Raw genomic sequence first — 20,285 nt, 5'->3', positions numbered from 1 at the left:
TAAAGCAATATATATATAGCGTATATATATATATATATATATATATATATATATATATATATATATATATATATATATATATATATATATATATATATATATATATATATTCAAGTCATATTGGAAGAAAAACTTTGTTTATGTTACGAACCTGATTTGCAGTCAGATATTATATTTATTATATATTATTTAATATATTATATTTATTAAATATATAGGACGTATAAATAATATATATTTATATATTATTAAATATATAATATAAAATATGATATATATAAATAATATATATAATATTTATTATTATATATAGGACGACCCTCTACGTTGTCAAGCGACGAATCGGGGGCACCCTCAACGTCGGCTTATAGACGTGAGGGGGGAAATGACCAAACGGCAGTATATGTGATGGAATTAAAATATCCTACCTTAATTAAGGCATGTTTAAAATATACAGCAAATATACAGTTATGTAAACATGTAAATTTTAGTGTATATATATATTAATCTAGATTAATCTCATACAAAATAAAAGTTATAATATATGAGTTTGTGATGTGTGTAAATATCATGTATATTTAAACACACACACATACATATACATTTAATAAATGTTTTATTTAAATATAGTTTTTAATTAATATATAATTAAGAATATATAAAAATATAAATAAATATATATAAACATGTAAATGTTTCAATGTGTGTGTATTTAAATATACATAATAATTACACACAGCACAAACTCATATGTTATGCAAAAAATGTAATCTATGCCCAGTTCTAATATATATATATATATTGATAAAGAGAGAAAAAAGTCATGATACCGATTCAGACAAGGGTTTCTGGCTGCCCCACAAAAAATGTATGGTCACCGCACCAATAATGATTGGAACAGTATGCGCCGCACGCTACTGCAAAATACACATTTGAAGCATAAAATCAATCGGCTAAAACCATACTTTTCAAGCGCAAGCAAACCGCTAGATGATCAAAATCCAAAGATGAGGGATTCGGACGACCCCAAGACGCTGTCAAGCGACGAATAGGGTGTACCCTCAACGTCGGCTTATAGACGTGAGGGGGAATGACCAACAGTAGCCTGGTACTGAAAATAATAAAATATCCTACCTTAATTAAACATACAGCAAATATACAGTCCTGTAAACATGTGATTTTAATGTAGACCAAAAATATATAAAAAGAGAGAAAAAAGTCGTGATGCGCTTCAGACAAGGGTTTCTGCCCCACGAAAATGTAGTGACCGCACCAATGAATGTAACAGCCGCACGCTACTGCAAAATACACATTTGAACCATACAATCAATCGCCTAAAACATACTTTGCAGCGCAGGCATTCGTCAAAATCCAAAGATGAGGGATTTGGATTCGGACGACCCTTCTACGTTGTCAAGCGACGAATTGGGGGGTACCCTCAACGTCAGCTTATAGACGTGAGGGGGAATGACCAACAGTAGCCTGTACGTGATCGAAAATAATAAAATATCCTACGTTAATTAAGGCATGCAGCAAATACAGCCCTGTAAACATGTCATTTTATTGTAGACCAAATATATAAAAAAGAGAGAGAAAAGTCGTGATACACCGATTTAGACAAGGGTTTCCGTCCCACGGAAATGTTTGGTCACCTCACCAATAATGATTGTAACCGTATATGCGCCGCACGCTTGCGCAAAATGCACATTTGCAGCATAAAATCAATCGCCTAAAACCATATTGCGCAGGCAAACCGATAAACCCATTTCGTCAAAATTCAAAGATGAGGGGTTTGCATTCAAATCTATAGGACAACCCTCTACGTTTTCAAGCGACGAATACGGGGTACCCTCAACGTCGGCTATGAACGTAAGGGGGTCATGACCAAACGGCAGTATGTGACGAATAGGGTGTGAGACTGTGTTGTTGAAATATACAGGATTTCAGAAAAAAAAATGTGTGTTGGGTTGTTTAAAGGTCTGCCTGTGAACAGCACGAAAAAGCCGAAAAAGTATTGGGGGTTCATGGTATATACGTCCAAAAGTTTTGATTGATGCAGTTATTGGAATGTAAAATAGATATTTTACCATGTTTGCCATTTAGTGAATGGATAATTTCCTGGTCTGTTATTGTGGAGACATTTCCTCGCCCCTAAACATGACATGGCACAAAGCGAAACATTGGTCATTGGTTGCTTCACGTGTCAGTCATATGGGGGTGGTTCTTGGACATTCAAAGTGGCCATAGTTTCCAAACCTTTACTATGAAGGTCAAAAGGGAAAAACCCAGCCGTTGGGTTAAATAAACAAAGAAAATTGTTAGATTTGACGCAACAATGGGTTTAAACAACCAAGGATATGTTAAAGAGGTGGTTCAATGCTAATTCAAGCATTCTGACTTATTAACACAGTTATAAAGTTGTTTCCTCATGCTAAACGTAAACAAAGTGTCAAAAAAGCAGTTGGGTGTGTTACATAGTATTTCTGTGCCGAATGCACTTCGCCAGGGTTCTATATCACTTCTTTATATGGGCACTTCCGCCGGAAAACCCCGCCCACCCGTCAATCAGCGGGAGATGCTAGAACTTGCAAACATCATATCACGCGACGGCTTTGTTTAATTTCAAAACTCAGCAATGGCATAAATGAAGAAGTGTGTTTTGGGATATAAGGAGAAGAAAGCCAGCCGCATGAAAACAATGGATATAGTTTATTATCCGGGGTAGCAGCGGAGTTTTGCGCGTGTGTTTGGATTTTCCCAACCGGGTCATGAGTTGCATGCGGTAAGTAAGACTTCTGTCTTATGTTGGAAATAGGTGCGTGCATATTACATAAATGACACAAACATTAAAAGTTAAAGAGTGTTGTATAGTGTTGCATGACTCGTACCCGCTCCTCCCGCAGTATAACTCCTCCTTCTTCATGTTTTCGTGCGTTATCGGAAAGATTCAGTAAAGCTAATCTTTCTTTTATAAATCTGATTAAACTAAAGAGTCTTTGGAGATATAAATGTGTAATACTACTCTATAGGTACTCCAGATTAACATCAGAAATGCAGAAACAGCGTGTGTTACGTGAGCTTTAAATTATAACCTTAACAAGTTTAAACTTTAACTTTTTTGTCACACACCAACCCAGAGGAAAGTTTTATTCCTCAGATCTTTCATATCTCAGGAGATCTGATGGATTTCTCAGTTGTGAAATTATTTTTAAACCATGGTTGGGTAAATGCTGGACAGAACCAACCGTTTGGTTACAAATAAACCTGTGCTTGTTGTACCTATATTGATTTTGTCCAATATTTACCTTACTCAACCGAGTATCAGGAAATTACGTACCTATAGTCACGTAATTTTGTGAGCGTTTTCCGTGACACTAAAACGTTTTTACGCCTTTTTGCGTGAACATGTCAGGTATTTGTGTTTACGTGTCACTGTCACGTATTTGTTACTCAACTGTTATCTCCTATTTTCTTACCATTATCGCTTCGTTTTAGGGTTTACATAAAATGACAGCCTTACCCAAATCCAACTCTACCCTAATGCCAGGCGACAATGGTTTAAAAACATAAAATATAAAAAATAAATCATGAAATTAAGGTTGAAACCAATACTTAAGTGGCATCCTAACGCAAACACCAAATCTAACCCTAAACCAAACCTCAATGGTTTGAAAATAAGACAAAACAGTTGAGTAACAAATGCGTGACAGTGACACGCAAACAGAAATTCACGCAAAAAAGGCATAAAAAAAAAACGTGTCCGTTTCACGGAAAACACTCACAAAATTATGTGACTATACACTGTAAAAAAATTCCGTAGAAATTGCAGCTGGGTTGCTTTTTTTAAGAGTATAACCCGTGCAAACTGAATTAACATTTAAAGTAGCATGTACTGATTCTGTTATATGGGGGTCGGGCAGTACATGTGGCTCCGTCACACATGACTGTTTCAGATTCCCTCCATTAACAAACTCATTGGGCATTAGTGACCCTCCATCAGTCAGTTCATTTGCTCTATAACCCTCAGCCCTCTGCTCAAATAGAGAAACTAAACAAGCCGGGTGCAATGGAAACCAAAGCGGGAGAGGTAAGGGTAAGTTTTCAAGGCGAATTGGTTGTATAAGTTATGTTTCTATATCATTAAAGGGTTAGTTCACCCAAAAATGATAATTCTGTCATCTTTTACTCACTCTCATGTTGTTACTTGCATACATTTCTTTGTTCTGATAAACACCAAGGAAGATATTTTGAGAAATGTTTGTAACCAAACCGTTTGTGGACCCCATTCACTTCCACATATGATAAAGAAATACTATAGAAGTAAATGGGATCCACAAACCATTTGTCCCAGTTATCTTCTGGTTTATGAAGTTAAACACAACATTAACAGCTAATATTAACCCTGTATTATAGTGCATTTATGAGGTGGGGTGCGTGGGGCAAAAACTAACGCGAGGTTAATTGTAACACAGATTGTTTACATTGTTGCACAGGGTTGAGCGGGTGTTGCTTGTGTAAAAATATGATTAATAAACTTAAATATTTTTTAATGATTGAGCCAAAACCAAAAAGCGCTTTCCCCTACATTTTGCATTCACCCTTATAAAGTTCAAAACTTTTTTGTAGAAAAAATAAGAAACCACTTCACGATTATTTTCAGTTTTTCTAAATATTATTCATAAGTATGTGTTTAAGTAAAATTATATTTTTTTGTTTCATTCTTTCAACTACTGACAATATTTTTTGCTAAATTTCTAATAAAAATGATGTATTGCATTTATTTGCAGGAAACTGCAACTGAAAAAACTAACAAAAAGATGCAATGTTTTCAGATCTATACTTCAAAGATGGATTGTGTTATTTACACTTTTAAATAACACAATGCTAATGTTTTTATATGTATTTAGAAACAATTCAAAAAATTAATATTTGATGGAATTACCCTGATTTTTAATCATATCTTTCATGTGTCTTTTATAGACGGTTTCATCAGACGCACGTGATCCACGTCTGGATCCGAACCTTACTTCCGGTTTCGGTTTTTTAATGGTCTGACTAGTTGCTAAACTGATCTCTTGAACGAATACCTCGTAGAAAATAACAAATGTGTTGGTTTTCTAGGTAATCTATGTGTTGTTTTTTTTTGCTTGTTATATAAATAAACTACATTTAAAGAACTTTGTTGTTATTTGTTCTTAGGGGAATTTACGTGCGGACCGTGACAAACGCTTGTTTATGTTGTTACTGCTGAAACGGCTTGCTTTTGAAACTTTATGTCACTCCTGTCCTGGGGTGCGTTTCCCAAAAGCATCGTTGCTAACCTGTTAGTTGTTTGGCAATGGGAAATTGTTAGCAATGCTTTTGGGAAACGCATCCCTGACTGGTTTGCTTTTGTTAAAAAATTCAACATAGGACTGAAATGGTCACAAAACATGCAGAAATGATTAAATGGAAACTGGAGTGGTCTCAATATTTTTTGTAGATAACAAATATAAGAGTGCTTGACTTTTGAAAATATATGCAATTATTTCTGAAAAGAAGCGGGCTTTTTGCAGACTTTGAATTCCACATAAACAAACTTAAAAAAGCATTAAAACATACTGCTTTAAAAGCACTTCATTGTGAATGTAATTTTTCTTTTATCTGACAGGCAATGTCAACTACAGTAACTAATACACCTTGTATGCCATTGTATAATAATACATTGATTGTTTTTATTAGAAGTTCACTGGTGGTCCTGAAGACCAGAAACGTTTAGGAATCCATTTTGATGTAATGTTGACTATAAAGAGAAATTAATCCCTGTTATCCTCCTATAATGTGATTTAAATGAGATCATTACAAGCTGTATCATTACAAGATGTATTAGATTGCAGCCAAACGGCAGAAGTGACTCAGCACTTCAATACACTGGCATTTCAAAGTGTTGCTTTGCTTTCAATGTGACTCACTGCAGTCCATCCAGAAAAACCTAAATTAAACTTATTATTACTAGAGACACTAGAGGTAGTATGACAGACAGTAGGTGTATACTGACCTCTAGTGACAAGCTTAGAAAAGTAAATCTTTCTTTTTTAACTGACACTTACCCAACAACATATATATAATAAAATAAGTATTTGAACACACTGCTATTTTGCAAGTTCTCCCACTTAGAAATCATGAAGGGGTCTGAAATGGTCATCGTAGGTGCATGTTAACTGTGAGAGACCTAATATATAAAAAATCCAGAAATCACAATGTATGATAATTTTAAGTATTTATTTGTATGATACAGCTGCAAATAAGTATTTTAACACCTGAGAAAATCAATGTTAATATTTGGTACAGAGTAGCCTTTGTTTGCAATTTCAGAGGTCAAACGTTTCCTGTAGTTTTTCAGCAGGTTTACATACACTGCAGAAGGGATTTTTCTGGCCTGTCGCTGAGAAACACAGAGTTTGAGCTCCCTTCAAAGATTCTCTATTGGGTTTAGGTCTGGAGACTGGCTAGGCCACGCCAGAACCTTGATATGCTACTTACAGAGACACTCCTTGGTTATCCTGGCTGTTTGCTTCGGGTCATTGTCATGTTAGAAGACCCAGCCTCGACCCATCTTCAATGCTCTAACTGAGGGAAGGAGGTTGTTCTCCAAAATCTCGCAATACATGGCCCTGCATCTTTTCCTTAATACAGTGCAGTCGCCCTGTCCCATGTGCAGAAAAACACCCCAAAGCATGATCCTACCACCCCCATGCTTCACAGTAGGGATGGTGTTCTTGGGATGGTACTCATCATTCTTCTTCCTCCAAACACGTTTAGTGGAATTATGACCAGAAAGTTCTATTTTGATCTCATCTGACCACATGACTTTCTCCCATGACTCCTCTGGATCATCCAAATGGTCATTGGCAAACTTAAGACGGGCCAGGACATGTGCTGGTTTAAGCAGGGGAACCTTCCGTGCCATGCATGATTTCAAACCATCACGTCTTAGTGTATTACCAACAGTAACCTTGGAAACGGTGGTACCAGCTCTTTTCAGGTCATTGACCAGCTCCTCCCGTGTAGTTCTAAGCTGATTTCTCACCTTATTAAGACCCCACGAGGTGAGATCTTGCATGGAGCCCCAGTCCGAGAGAGATTGAAAGTCATGTTTAGCTTCTTCCATTATCTAATGATTGCTCCAACAGTGGACCTTTTTTCACCAAGCTGCTTGGCAATTTCCCCGTAGCCCTTTCCAGCCTGGAGGTGTACAATTTTGTCTCTAGTGTCTTTGGACAGCTCTTTGGTCTTGGCCATGTTAGTAGTTGGATTCTTACTGATTGTATGGTGGACAGGTGTCTTTATGCAGCTTACAACCTCAAACAGGTGCATCAAATTTAGGATAATAAATGGAGTGGAGGTGGACATTTTTTTTGGCTTTTCATAAACAGGGATACATTAAGAAACACAGCCTGTTCAATAATAAGTGTCAGAAATAATAAATAACTGAAAAAAAATAATAATAAAAATTATTGTATGATTGTCTGCGTAAATACATGAATATTTAAACATATGAGGAAAGAGATATAGATATAAATGACTTTGATAGTGTATACAAATGTGTATACAAATGACAATTTCAGACCCCTCCATGATTTCTGGAGTGAGTGGGAGAACTTGCAAAATAGCAGGGTGTATAAATACTTATTTTCCTCACTGTATATATATATGTATATATATTTAAAATAGTTGGATGAAGTATATGAAATCACACTGCATGAGATGTCACTGCTTAAAGTTTCAGTGCTGTTTGATCTATTTATTTACATTAAACAAAATATACAAAAGATAAACAAACAAGAAACACAGCAGAATGAAACATCAAACCATATTTCAAGTAATATTAACACTCACTCTTATTTCCTTTAAAAGGCAATAGTGTTCCTGTACCATAAAATACAAATCATTACAGACAATATTAAAGTATGAGAAATAACAGTTGATGCTGAATTGTTATCCAGTGTAAAACATTGTGTAAAACAACAAATTTCCATATTAAAAAAGTATAAAACTGTGAAAAATGACATTCAACACAAGAAAAGCCTTACATTCATTTGGCCACACGACTAACAGCACACAAAGTTTATAAAAGCATGACCACTTCAGATGGACAAAGACATGACATTTTCTTCTTCTTGTGTATTGCTTTTGGCTTTCACACTTTTTACGGACTGTGGGTCTTGTGGTAAGGTGGGTAACTCAAAGTCACTTGGCTGTTTCAGAGAATGACACAAAAAAAGTTTAGTTTAATTAATGACAATGGCAAGAATAATGGTTTTGATGCATTACGGTATTTTGGTATTGCTATTGAACTTAATTCATACAATGAAGGATCTCAAATTTGTTCTTCTCCATTTAATAATATTTTGGAGGATCCTGAGATAGATAACACCTGTCTAGGTGTTCAATGAATAAACAATTTGCTTTTTAAGGACCATTTGAGCTTCTTAATATAATGGATGAAGGGAGCCATTAGACTCAGTTTATTCGAGTGATCTAGTGTCAGGTGGAGTCCTCTGCGAGCTTTGATAATGTGGAGGGGGCTGGGGAGAGAGACGGGTAAGGTCTGGGCTGGTCCAGATTGACATAGGTGACCTGGAGGTTGATGTAGTGCTCCCCCTCTAGATTGGAGTGGATCTGATCAATGGATTTCACAAGCGTGGGAAAGCCCGGTCTTCTCTCGGGCTCTGGATGCCAGCATTGTAGCAAGATGGACCACCTATAATAAAAAAGGGGAATCAAATACATAATCTACAATGTTGCATTTATTTCCTTATTTCGTTGTTGTTTTTTTAGTACAGGTAAGTACACATAAAATCATACAGGGAATCTAAGCAGTATTGTGGCTGATGCAGTCGACGACCCTGCAATAGATAGCGAGCGATGTCATAAGGGTCCACATCAGGATACGGACTGGCTCCTCTTGTCATCAACTCCCACATCAATACTCCAAATGACCACTAGAGGAAGTAAAATATACAGCAGATAACAATCATGTTTCTTTTTATGTTTACAAAAACATTAAAAAGGAAATATTTTCTTACCACATCTGATTTAGTGGTGAATTTTTGAGTCTGCAGGCTTTCTATTGCCATCCATTTGACTGGCAGCTTTGCTTTTTTACTATCTTGAACGCTGTAGTATTCCTTATCGTAAATGTCACGCGCCATGCCAAAGTCAGCCACCTTTACTGTAAAGGACTCATCCAGCCTAGGAAAAGATTGCATATTATTGTATTAATGTATACTCAACTGTGAATCGGTACTGATACTCATTTTGTTACAATAAACAAATCGATCGGCTACTAACATGCAGTTGCGTGCCGCAAGGTCTCTGTGTACAAACTTCTTGTTTGCAAGATACTCCATTCCTTTGGCAACCTGGAGTCCAAAGCCAATCAGATCCTTCACTGTTGGATTCTAAACATGAAGGATAGTCGATACATAATAATGAATTAATAAAAATTATACAATAACATGGCACATGTGAATGTAAATATACAGTACTGTGCAAAAGTCTTAGGCCCCCCAGAAAAAAAAACAGGAAATATGTACAGAAAATTAAAAACAAAACAATTTTCAGAACTAAATGTCTTCTTCAGACATCAGTCAGTATTTAGTGTGACCTCTCTTGGCACCAAACACAGCTTTTTGAGGAGACTGAAGTCCTTCGATTTGAATTAGGATTTAATTTCATTGAGGTTTAAGAGATCCTGCAGTTTCCTGCTATTTCTCAAGTGGAAGGAGAGTTTACCCTAAAAACTTCACACTTCAGCTTATACTTTTATACAGTTTTTAATACTACATACACATTTCCTGTATTTTCTGGATGTATATTCTATTAAAGAAACTGAGAAACAATTATATATGATCACTATACCATTAAAAGAACAACACATCTAATGGTAGCATGCTGTCAGTTCTCCAGTACATAAACTAACTAAAAGACAACGAGGAAAAGAGTACAAAAAAGGGGTTATTTATTGAAAACACGCAGACGATAATCACATGACACACAGGTAGCAGGCAACGTCGATCGACAAGGAACAGACAAAAAAGGGCAAAATATAAAGGTGAATGATAACAAGAAACAGCTGTAATGTATGACGTGATTAACTAAACACAGGTGTGATTAACTTAAACAAACACAAATGAACAATGATAAGAATGAACACAAAGTAACCAAAACCCTTACACATGGTGGCCTAATGCTACGTACACACCAAACGCAGTAGAGGCGGCAAGCGCGTGTGATTTCACACTGGGTTCACACCACAAGCGAGTTCAACGATTTGCACGAGTAGATTACATATAAAGTCAATGCAAAGACGCGATCAAATGGGGCGATGTGAATGACGTGATATGGGCGGCGCTTTTGCCGCAAAAACATGCGCTATTCGCCTCAAACGCATCTTCGCTCAAGTTGAAAATATTCAAAAAAGTTAAAAGTAAAATCCCGTGAGTAATCTAGAGTGAGTAACGCGATGCCCCGCATTTGGTGTGTACGAAGCATAAGGTCAATGCAAAGACGCGATTAGGCGTTCCGCGCGAATGGAACGTTGCCGCGAAAACATGCGCTATTCGCCTCAAGCGCGTCTTCGCTCAAGTTGAAAATATTCAAAAAAGTTAAAAGTTAAATCCCGTGAGTAATCTAGAGCGAGTAACGCGATGCCCCGCATTTGCTGTGTACGTAGCATAAGGTCAATGCAAAGACGCGATTAGTCGTTCCGCGCAAATTGAGCGTTGCTGCAAAAACATGCACTATTCGCCTCAAACGCGTCTTCGCTCAAGTTGAAAATATTCAAAAAAGTTAAAAGTAAAATCCCGTGAGTAATCTAGAGCGAGTAACGCGATGCCCCGCATTTGCTGTGTACGTAGCATAAGGTCAATGCAAAGACGCGATTAGTCGTTCCGCGCAAATTGAGCGTTGCTGCAAAAACATGCACTATTCGCCTCAAACGCGTCTTCGCTCAAGTTGAAAATATTCAAAAAAGTTAAAAGTAAAATCCCGTGAGTAATCTAGAGCGAGTAACGCGATGCCCCGCATTTGCTGTGTACGTAGCATAAGGTCAATGCAAAGACGCGATTAGGCGCTCCGCGCAAATTGAGCGTTGCTGCGAAAACATGCACTATTCGCCTCAAACGCGTCTTCGCTCAAGTTGAAAATATTCAAAAAAGTTAAAAGTAAAATCCCGTGAGTAATCTAGAGCGAGTAACGCGATGCCCCGCATTTGCTGTGTACGTAGCATAAGGTCAATGCAAAGACGCAATTAGGCCTTCCGCGTGAATTGAGCATTGCCACGAAAACATGCGCTATTCGCCTCAAGCGCGTCTTCGCTCAAGTTGAAAATATTCAAAAAAGTTAAAAGTAAAATCCCGTGAGTAATCTAGAGCGAGTAACGCGATGCCCCACATTTGGTGTGTACGTAGCATAAGGTCAATGCAAAGATGCGATTAGGCGAATAGCGCAAATTGAGCGTTGCCGCGAAAACATGCGCTATTCGCCTCAAGCGCGTCTTCGCTCAAGTTGAAAATATTCAAAAAAGTTAAAAGGAAAATCTGAACTTCGGCGGATTTCCACGGCACGTTAACCAATTAGGACCTTGCTGTAGTAGTGACTAAATTACAAAAAGTGAGCAGAGTCTCAGCGGAGTCACAGAAGCCCCTCCTATGACGTGAATTTCCGTGTTAATGTCTCGAATGACTAGAATTTCACACGCGGCTTTCAAGCCCGAATGAAGCGAGTGAACTCAAATGTTCAAGCGTCCAACTACTTTTTGCCGCCTCTACCACAGTTGGTGTGAATGCACCACACAGTACTGTATATCTGTGAAGGTAAGGTCTTTTTATGTTTGGTTTTACATAAATCATCCTAAATAATGTAAAGAACATTCTGTAAAAGAAAGTATAACCTTGATATCTTTAATACTGACTAAGTAAAGTCATGTCAAAGATTAAAATCAATGTGAAATCAATAATTTAAATTAAACTTTAATGCTCCAAATCTCATAATTAAATTATGATAGCCTGGATTTCAAGAGGCAGGGACACAAATAGGTTGTCCGAGAATTTGGGTATTTTGCGACAGTTTGAAACTTTTGAGTTCTTTATTCTGAGAACTATACGTTTATGTTATTAGGACAACATATTTAAGTGCAAAAGTCAGTCTAACATCCTTGTTTGTTCTTAAAATTACATTTCTGTCATCCACTTATACTGGTGAACAGGCTTAAAGGGATAGTTCACCAAAAAAAAAAAAATCTTTCATCATTTACTCACCCTCATGTTGTTACAAACCTGTATACATTTCTTTAGAAAGATATTTGCAATTAAGCAGGAAACAGAAGCACCATCGACTTACAAAGTAGGAAAAAATCCGAAATAAATTCATACAGGTTTGTAACAACATGAGTTTGAATAAATAATGACAGAATTTTCATTTTTGGGTAAATGATCCCTTTAAGGAAATAATAGGCTAGGCTGAGAGTCTTGACAACAATCTTTTGTCTATCGTATTATTGCCTTTTGTAAATGAATATATCTGTAGTATCTGTAATATAATTACTTATATAAAATAAATGTGCTTACTCTCTTCTCAGAGCGGATGAAATGTCTGAGGTCTCCGTGTTTCATGTACGGAAGGACCACCAGAGGAAGTCCATCACTGGGGAGCAAAATGCCCAAGAGAGACAGGACATGCGGGTGGTGGAAGGCCTTCATGAATATTCCTTCTCTCAAAAACTGCTCCACCTCCTCCAGATCAGTGATCCCTTTTAATAAATAATGATACAGGCATATTTTCCATGTTTTCCTCTTACCCATAATGCATCATGTACTTTGCTTGAATGGCTATGTTCATATTGACAATCTAAACCCGTTTTCAAAGCTTGGTCTAAATGTTTCAGGAAGTTCCTGACTAATATATGCATAGAACACAATGTAACCAAAGTTTTAAATAGGAAAAATATTGAAATAATTTGGTTATTTTTAGCGCAATGCTAATGGTAGGGTGACCACCTGCTAATAAGCCCAAGGAGGGACAAGGGGTATGTTTCTGAGGGACAATGTGGGACACTCCCTGGTGCGGCGGTGCACCCAACCCACAGGCAGATTTATTTATAGTGGTTTACCCATTTCTAGCACATACCACCTTTCACAGCAAAAAATTATTTTCAAGATAAAAATTCTTAGTATTTTTGTCTCGATTTCAGTAAAAATATCTAAAAATTCTTAAATTAAGAAGTTTTTTCTTGATGAGCAAAACAACCAAAGAAAATAAGTTTATTTTTTAGACCAAAAATATCAAATTTAAGTGATTTTGTGCATAAAACAAGCAAAAAAAATCTGCCAATGGGGTAAGCAAAAAAAAATCGTAAATTTTTTTCTTAAACACCAATTTCGAGAAAAATTAATTGGCTGATTTTTTTGCTTGTTTTATGCATAAAATCACTTAAATTTGAAATTGATGGTTTCTCTTGTGGAGCTCGAAAATTAGCATATTTTCAAAAAAAGTGAAGTGTCCCTTTAAAGCATAAATATAATATAACCATCTAAACAGTTTACACTCACTGTTCAAGGACTTGACAGCACAGTGGATCTCTTTGTCTTCATTATCAGTAAGGTGTCCATGATACACCGTCCCAAAATGGCCTGAGAAAAATTATGAGATTATGAAACCAGGTAAATACTGTTTTTAATGTAAAAAAACAAAACAAAATGAATGGAGGATTGCTCAACGTACCCTTGCCAATGATGTGGTCATGCTCAATTTTAAGTTTGTTTGGTGGGATCAAAACATCCTTCACTTCCTCCAGCAAATGTGGCCGGAGGGAGGACACAGTGATCGTCTGCGTTAGCATCAGTGGAGCTGCTGCAGAATCCATGGACCCGGTGTACGGCAAACTGGAGAAGGTTGCTTGTGAATCACGAAACAGAGAAAGCGCCAAACCTAGGATGCATGAAGAATAAATGGTGATGAAAGATTTATTTGTAGCTTTTTTCCAGTTTTCACCAAAATAATCATTTTGGCTTGCTTGTCTAACCTCTTCTATAGTCACCATCAGGTGATCGGTCATAATTCTCCAACGGTGGACGAGTTGAATGCATGGAAAGTCGAGCTTCAGCGAGGGCAGCTGTCAATCAAAAATGAACACATCAGGGATAATGCAATGAAAGCCTGGCACAGTTTAATAAATAGATTAAAATACTTACCTTTCTTCCTCTTATTTTTCTGTGCCATGGCTACGTAAGCCAGAGCCGCCCCAACGCCAACTGCAGCTAAGATGCCCAGCACAATGCCCACAACGTAACTGTTTGTAAATACCACCGTACCGATGTAATATTCCTCTCTATTCACGAACACCTGAGAAAACCAAATTAAATGTTTTGGACAAAAGTAACACAAACTGCTTGTCAAAGCTGAATTAAATTATATACAGTCTAACAACCTTCACTGGTGCTCCCTTCCTAGGGATGGTCATATTTTTGGGGATCCTGCAAGTGATCTCATTGTCCAAAACTTTATTCTTGCAATCCACTCCATCAATTGTCATGAAGATATCCATGCAACCTGACACCAGGCCCAGTTTGTTGTGCTGAAAAACACCATATAATATTTATAATGAAGCATGTTTAAAAATGTATTTTCAGGTATAACATGATACTACACTATATACTGCATTGTAGCACTGAATGCCAGTTCAATAAATGGCCAATCAACATCAAGCAGTGAAACTATCCATCTAATAAAAAACCAAAAATGTGAACGCACATGCAATGAGACTTCATCCTGTCCCGGGCTGAGTTCAAGCACATGGCCCTCTGTTTCAAAAGGGATGGGCTCTGCATTCGGATGACAGGTGAATGACTGAGGCATAAGTCCTTTAAGTCCATCCAGGTCCACGGTGATGGTCCCGATCGACTCCTCGCACACAGGAGTTGTGCACTCCATCTGTGTGGGATTTCCTTGACCAATGCACACCTGTTGAGTAACAGTGTCCGATAGGTGGAAACATTCACTGGATGTTCAGAAAGTAAAACATTTACAGTGAAAGATGTGAAAGGCTTACAGCTTGAACGGGTCTCGTGTTGTTGCCTTTGTAGTTTATGGTGGCCTGGGACACAGAGTTTAGATTCTGGCCGGTGATAGTGATTTTTGATCCTCTTTATTGCATCAGGACCCAAAATATACAAGCAAACCATTTAGAAATTGGCAATACAAGGTGATGCACAAAAACTGCAGATTGTTATAACATGCTGCTGCATGTAATTAAAGAGTAAAAAATTGTGACGCTGTCTGTGAAATCCAAGTTTAAAGGAAAACACCACTGCTTTTCAATATTTTACTATGTCCTTACCTTAACTAAGATTAAATAATACATACTTATCTTTTTTCAATGCGTGCACTTAATCTTTGTACAGTGCGTTGTGGATGTGTTTGCATTTAGCCCAGCCCCATTCATTCCTTAGGATCCAAACAGAGATGAATTTAGAAGCCACCAAACACTTCCATGTTTTCCCCATTTAAAGACACGAGTAGTTACACGGGTAATTATGGTGGCACAAAATAAAATGTGGCGATTTTTTAAGCGAATAAAAAATTAGAACTATATTGTATGGGGGAAGAGCACTTAGTTGGCAGCACTTCAACCTCGGCAGTAACATCATCACTCCTGACTACCCCTCTCTCGCTCAAACCTTCGTCAATATTACTGCGCCCATGGTCGAAGTGCTGCAAAATAAGTGATCTTCCGCCATAAAATATAGTTTTCATTTTTTAATCGTTAAAAAAAATTACCACGTTTATTTTGTGTCACCATACTTACTCGTGTAACTACTCATGTCTTTAAATAAGAAAAACATGAAAGTGTTTGGTGGCTTCTAAATTCATCCCTGTTTGGATCCTATGGAATGAATGAGGCTAGGCTAAATGCTAACACATTCACAACGCGCTGTACAAAGATTAAAGGTGTAGCGGAGGATTTTCTAGAATTTTAGAAAAGATCCGCCTTCTCCACTTTTTTAAAAAATGCAATTGCGCAACACTCCTGATTGACAACTAGGAGGACCAATAGTCTTGATGATCCACCCGGAAAAAGAAAATCCTCCGCAATACCTTTAAGTGCACTCTGAAAAAATATAGGTATGTATTAATTTGTCTAAGTTGAAGTAAGAACATAGTAAAATATTGAAAAACTGTGTTTTATTCCTCTGTTTTTACAGAATGTTCTTTACATTATCTACTGTAGTGAACAGTAAATCACAAAAAAATTACTTTAGCTGCTCAGACAGCAGCCAACTACAGGCCGGATCCGCACGGAGCTGCTGACTTTGGCACGGATCCGGTCCAGAGTCGTCTGCTGTCAGAGTGGGTTTTCACATGCAGGGTCACAAACATGTAAAAAACTACACTAAATGTTTGACCTACCTTTTAAAACCACAACTGGGTTTCAACCCCATCACCTCGGGATTGACCATGTAGCTAAAATTTTTCGTGGTTGAAATTGTTGATTCATCAATTACAACCTTCACATCTACTGTTGTAATGTCCTTCACACCTTCAGACCTGCAAACTATAGAAGACCCATTGCTGGAGACACTTTGAAGACAGGAAAGAAAAAATTAACGAAAAATACATTGTTATACACAATATGAACACTTAAAGGGATACTCCAGCTAAATATCAAAATTACCCCATGATTAACTCACCCTCAAGCCATCCGAGATACACATGTCCATCGTCTTTCAGATGAACACATTAGAGTTATTTTAGTAAATATCTTGGCTCTTCCTAGCATTAAAACCTTACTAAATAGGGGACAGGCAACAATTTCTGACGTTAAACTACCAAAAAGTGCATCAATCCAAGGGGTTCCAATGGGTAAATAAAGTCTAAGATGACGTCGTTACCAGAAACTAGTTATTATAGTTTATAAAGCTTGAAATATGGATATTTTTCTTACAAAATCGCATCAATTACCTGCAGAACACCTTTGGTAACCCCTTGGAGCCGTGTGGATTGCTTCTGTGAAGGATGAATGCACTTTTTCGTGTTTAAGGTCAGTTGTTGTTCCCTGACCCGTTTTCTACCATTATAATGTTTGGAAGAGCAAGCACATTTACTAAAATAACTTCAAATAGACATATGTACTGAATCTCGGATTGCTGTATGTCTGTTGTATGCATGTTGAACATCAGTGAGTTGAAGTACTGATGTTGGGTGATACAGTCTGGTGTTCCACTTCACCCTAATGACGCTTTTCCATTGCATAGTACGCCACGGTTTGGTTTGGGTGAGGTCGGGTCAGGTCTGGTCTGGTCAGCTCACCTCACTTTGACTTGGTTAGCTTTTCCATCGAGTTTAGTAACACTTCGGAGTGGATGGGATTATAGGCGTGTCGTTATATTTGCGCTGCTTACTGCTGTGACATCATACAAGTGAGAGCGTTGTTGTACATTCTCAAACATTATTTATTTCCACAAAATTAAAATTGACCACCACAAATAGATGTTTGCACATAGCGTTTATCACTACCTCTGTCTCACATGACAGTTTCTGTACAAACACCCATGGTGTCGATCGACGTGCTCCGCTGAGCCTCATTTAAGTTGCATTTAAGCAAATATGCGAATGTCTGTAAAAAATGTTTATGGTGTTCCTGATTCACAAACTGTGGATGTTTTTCATCGCTAAAAGGGAGTTTGGGAACAAAGCAAAGATGACAACATGTTTACTCAAGACAGCGTAAGCTAGCATGAAGGTAAAGCTAATCTTTTACATTATAGTGATGCTGGTAGTGACGATTCTCTCAGACCAAACAGTGATTTACAGTGTTTTTGCATCACGTTTTGGTATTACCTCGGATCGCTTGGAACACCAAACCGAGGTGGTACTACAAAAAGTATCGAGTAGGCTACTATGAACTAAACCCAGCTGAAAAGCTCCCCAAAGTAATTTGACCCAAACCAAACCCCCCCATGCAATGTAAAAGCGCCATAACATTGTTTTCAGACCAAGGCTTACATAACACTGAATGTAATAACCTGGCACAATAACCTTTGAACAGGGCAGATTATGCCCCCAAGTCTGACTGTCCTGTCTGCACCAGCATCAAGATGTTTTCCTGACAGGGTGATCAGGGTTCCCCCAATCTGAGGTCCATAGTCTGGACTGATATCTGTGATTTCTGGAGTCTAATGAGAGAGATATATATTTTTTGTTTGTCAATGTGAATATGACACAAAAAAGACAAAAAGATTGATAAACATACAAAGGGAATCCGATATTTACTAGAGTAATAAATGATAGAGAATGTAAAGGTCGTTACTACAAAGCTGATGCCATGTTTGCTAGCCTCTCCAGAGATGAAGTATCCACTATCCACTCTCTTTTCATAAGCCTGCACTGTTATTTTTAAGCTCTGGTTCAGTTCTGAGCCCACATCGTCAATCCGACACACCAGCCTGAAAAACAACACAGTATGTGTGCGTGTTAGGCTACAATTCTCTGTCAGATCATAATAGTGTAAAAATAGGTTCGCTCCGGAGTATAAGTCGCAATGTGTTTTGAAGAGGAAAAACATATATAAGTCGCACTGGACTATACATCGCGTTTATTTAGAAAATGATTTCCCAAAATCCAAGAACAAACATTTAATCTGGAAAGGCTAAACTAAACAATACCACAAAACAGCAGGCTGGATAGGTGTCCATACATGTTAAAGTAACATTAACAGTTATTTACACGAAACACAATAGCATACAGAACCTGTAAGGTTCCCAGATACCTGGGAGGCTGAATAGGCAAAATTAACATGATAAGCCAAATCAAGTTCAAAAAGGTCCCGAAGTCATTCCACATCACTGAATCCATTAAATTACATAAATACAGCAGCATAGAGCGGACTGTAGACGGTAATGGTTTCTCTTATGAAATAATAAATTTGTACGTATAAGTCGCACCTGAACTTAACTCTTTCACCGCCATTGACGAGATATCTCGTCAATTAAGAGAAAACGCTTCCCCGCCAATGACGAGATTTTACGTCTTTCCGCAATACCGCTATTATCCAACCCGGAAGTAGCGCCTCACGTGAAAGAGACAGAACTCCGTGTATGTTTTAAAGATCGCTCTACATCTGATCTCTATCAAAAGTCCTTCCCAAAAATGGAATTATCTCAGCTTTTTGCTCAAAATTGGGTGTTTTTGTAGAAACCTACCCATGTTTGAGAGGTGATTATAAGAGAACTAATGAAGGTAGGATGAAACGGGGGGGGGGGGGTTTTGAAAGCAGAGGGTCTGTTCTTTCATCTGATATATTGTTTGTTTATATATTTAAAGAAGAACATGTTCTGGAAGGCATTAAACTTTTGTGAAAATCATGAAAAATGCTGGCGCTGGCTGGCAACTTTTTTTAAAAACGCTGGCGGGGAAAGAGTTAAGTTCCAGGACCTGCCAAACTATTAAAAATCGTGACTTATAGTCTGGAAAATACGGTATATGGATGAAAACGTTACAGTCCTATTTTAGAAAAATGATCCAAATTAGAAAGGACTCGTCCTTCACACAGAGGTGAATGTCACTCTCCTGGGGAAAAAAGCATGCTAAGTATGTTTTGTGAAACAGACTAAAATGCTATTACTCTATCTATAGTATGGGTCAAGCCATGTGATGTCCCATCCCCGAATCCTATTTTGATGAGAAAACCCAACTAGTTTTTACAAAAAAATCTGTTCCCTACATAATGTAAATAACATTCTGTAAAAATATAACCTTGATATCTTTAATATTGACTGAGTAAGGCACAACAAAAATTGATGTAAGTAAAATCAACAACAGAAACCAAACTTTGATGCTCCTAACTTAACTATTATGATACTTTATCTCAGATTTCACCGATAGGGTCACATATATCAATACAGGACAGAAAACTACAAAGCATTTCCTGGTATATATGCGAGTGTGTTACTCACTGAGAGCTACTGCTTTTCTCTGGTATGACAGTACAGCTGCTGTTTCCCACCATAACCTGATGTGTAGTCTGAGTGATAGCAGGCCTGGATGCTGACTGGAAGTCCCATCCACACAGAGTGAGCTTACTTTTACCATTAAAAGGCACTGTGTTTGGAAAAAACTGACAAGGAACAGCACCAAGAACATTAATGTATATAATTGTGCATAAAGGCCATGATGAATTAGTTGTGAGATGCTTTGATTTGGGTCCCTGGCCTTTATATTTCAAATACGTGTCAATAAAAATAAAT

The 20,285-nt window shown here is 37.5% G+C and overlaps 1 protein-coding gene across 2 annotated transcripts in view; it reads right to left on the bottom strand.

Annotated features, from left to right (window-relative positions):
• Positions 1-7,749: 7,749 nt before the first annotated feature.
• The window catches only part of mst1ra (macrophage stimulating 1 receptor a), a 30,947-nt gene continuing 18,411 nt past the window's right edge, over positions 7,750-20,285 (bottom strand). For both annotated transcript variants that reach the window (XM_055213797.2, XM_055213796.2), the window contains exons 6-22: positions 19,995-20,155; positions 18,350-18,485; positions 18,079-18,215; positions 16,450-16,620; positions 15,092-15,185; positions 14,794-15,003; positions 14,471-14,617; positions 14,235-14,385; positions 14,066-14,155; positions 13,765-13,971; positions 13,593-13,673; positions 12,612-12,793; positions 9,334-9,443; positions 9,069-9,234; positions 8,848-8,984; positions 8,620-8,743; positions 7,750-8,237 (exon numbers count right to left, since the gene is read on the bottom strand). In XM_055213797.2, the coding sequence (XP_055069772.2) occupies positions 8,127-8,237; positions 8,620-8,743; positions 8,848-8,984; positions 9,069-9,234; positions 9,334-9,443; positions 12,612-12,793; positions 13,593-13,673; positions 13,765-13,971; positions 14,066-14,155; positions 14,235-14,385; positions 14,471-14,617; positions 14,794-15,003; positions 15,092-15,185; positions 16,450-16,620; positions 18,079-18,215; positions 18,350-18,485; positions 19,995-20,155 (2,415 nt within the window). In that variant the 3' untranslated portion in view covers positions 7,750-8,126. The remainder of the gene's footprint in view (positions 8,238-8,619; positions 8,744-8,847; positions 8,985-9,068; positions 9,235-9,333; positions 9,444-12,611; positions 12,794-13,592; positions 13,674-13,764; positions 13,972-14,065; positions 14,156-14,234; positions 14,386-14,470; positions 14,618-14,793; positions 15,004-15,091; positions 15,186-16,449; positions 16,621-18,078; positions 18,216-18,349; positions 18,486-19,994; positions 20,156-20,285) is intronic.

The sequence above is a fragment of the Misgurnus anguillicaudatus genome, chromosome 8, assembly GCF_027580225.2.
Source record: "Misgurnus anguillicaudatus chromosome 8, ASM2758022v2, whole genome shotgun sequence".
Lineage (NCBI taxonomy): Eukaryota > Metazoa > Chordata > Actinopteri > Cypriniformes > Cobitidae > Misgurnus > Misgurnus anguillicaudatus.
This window is presented reverse-complemented; position numbering and strand designations above follow the sequence as displayed.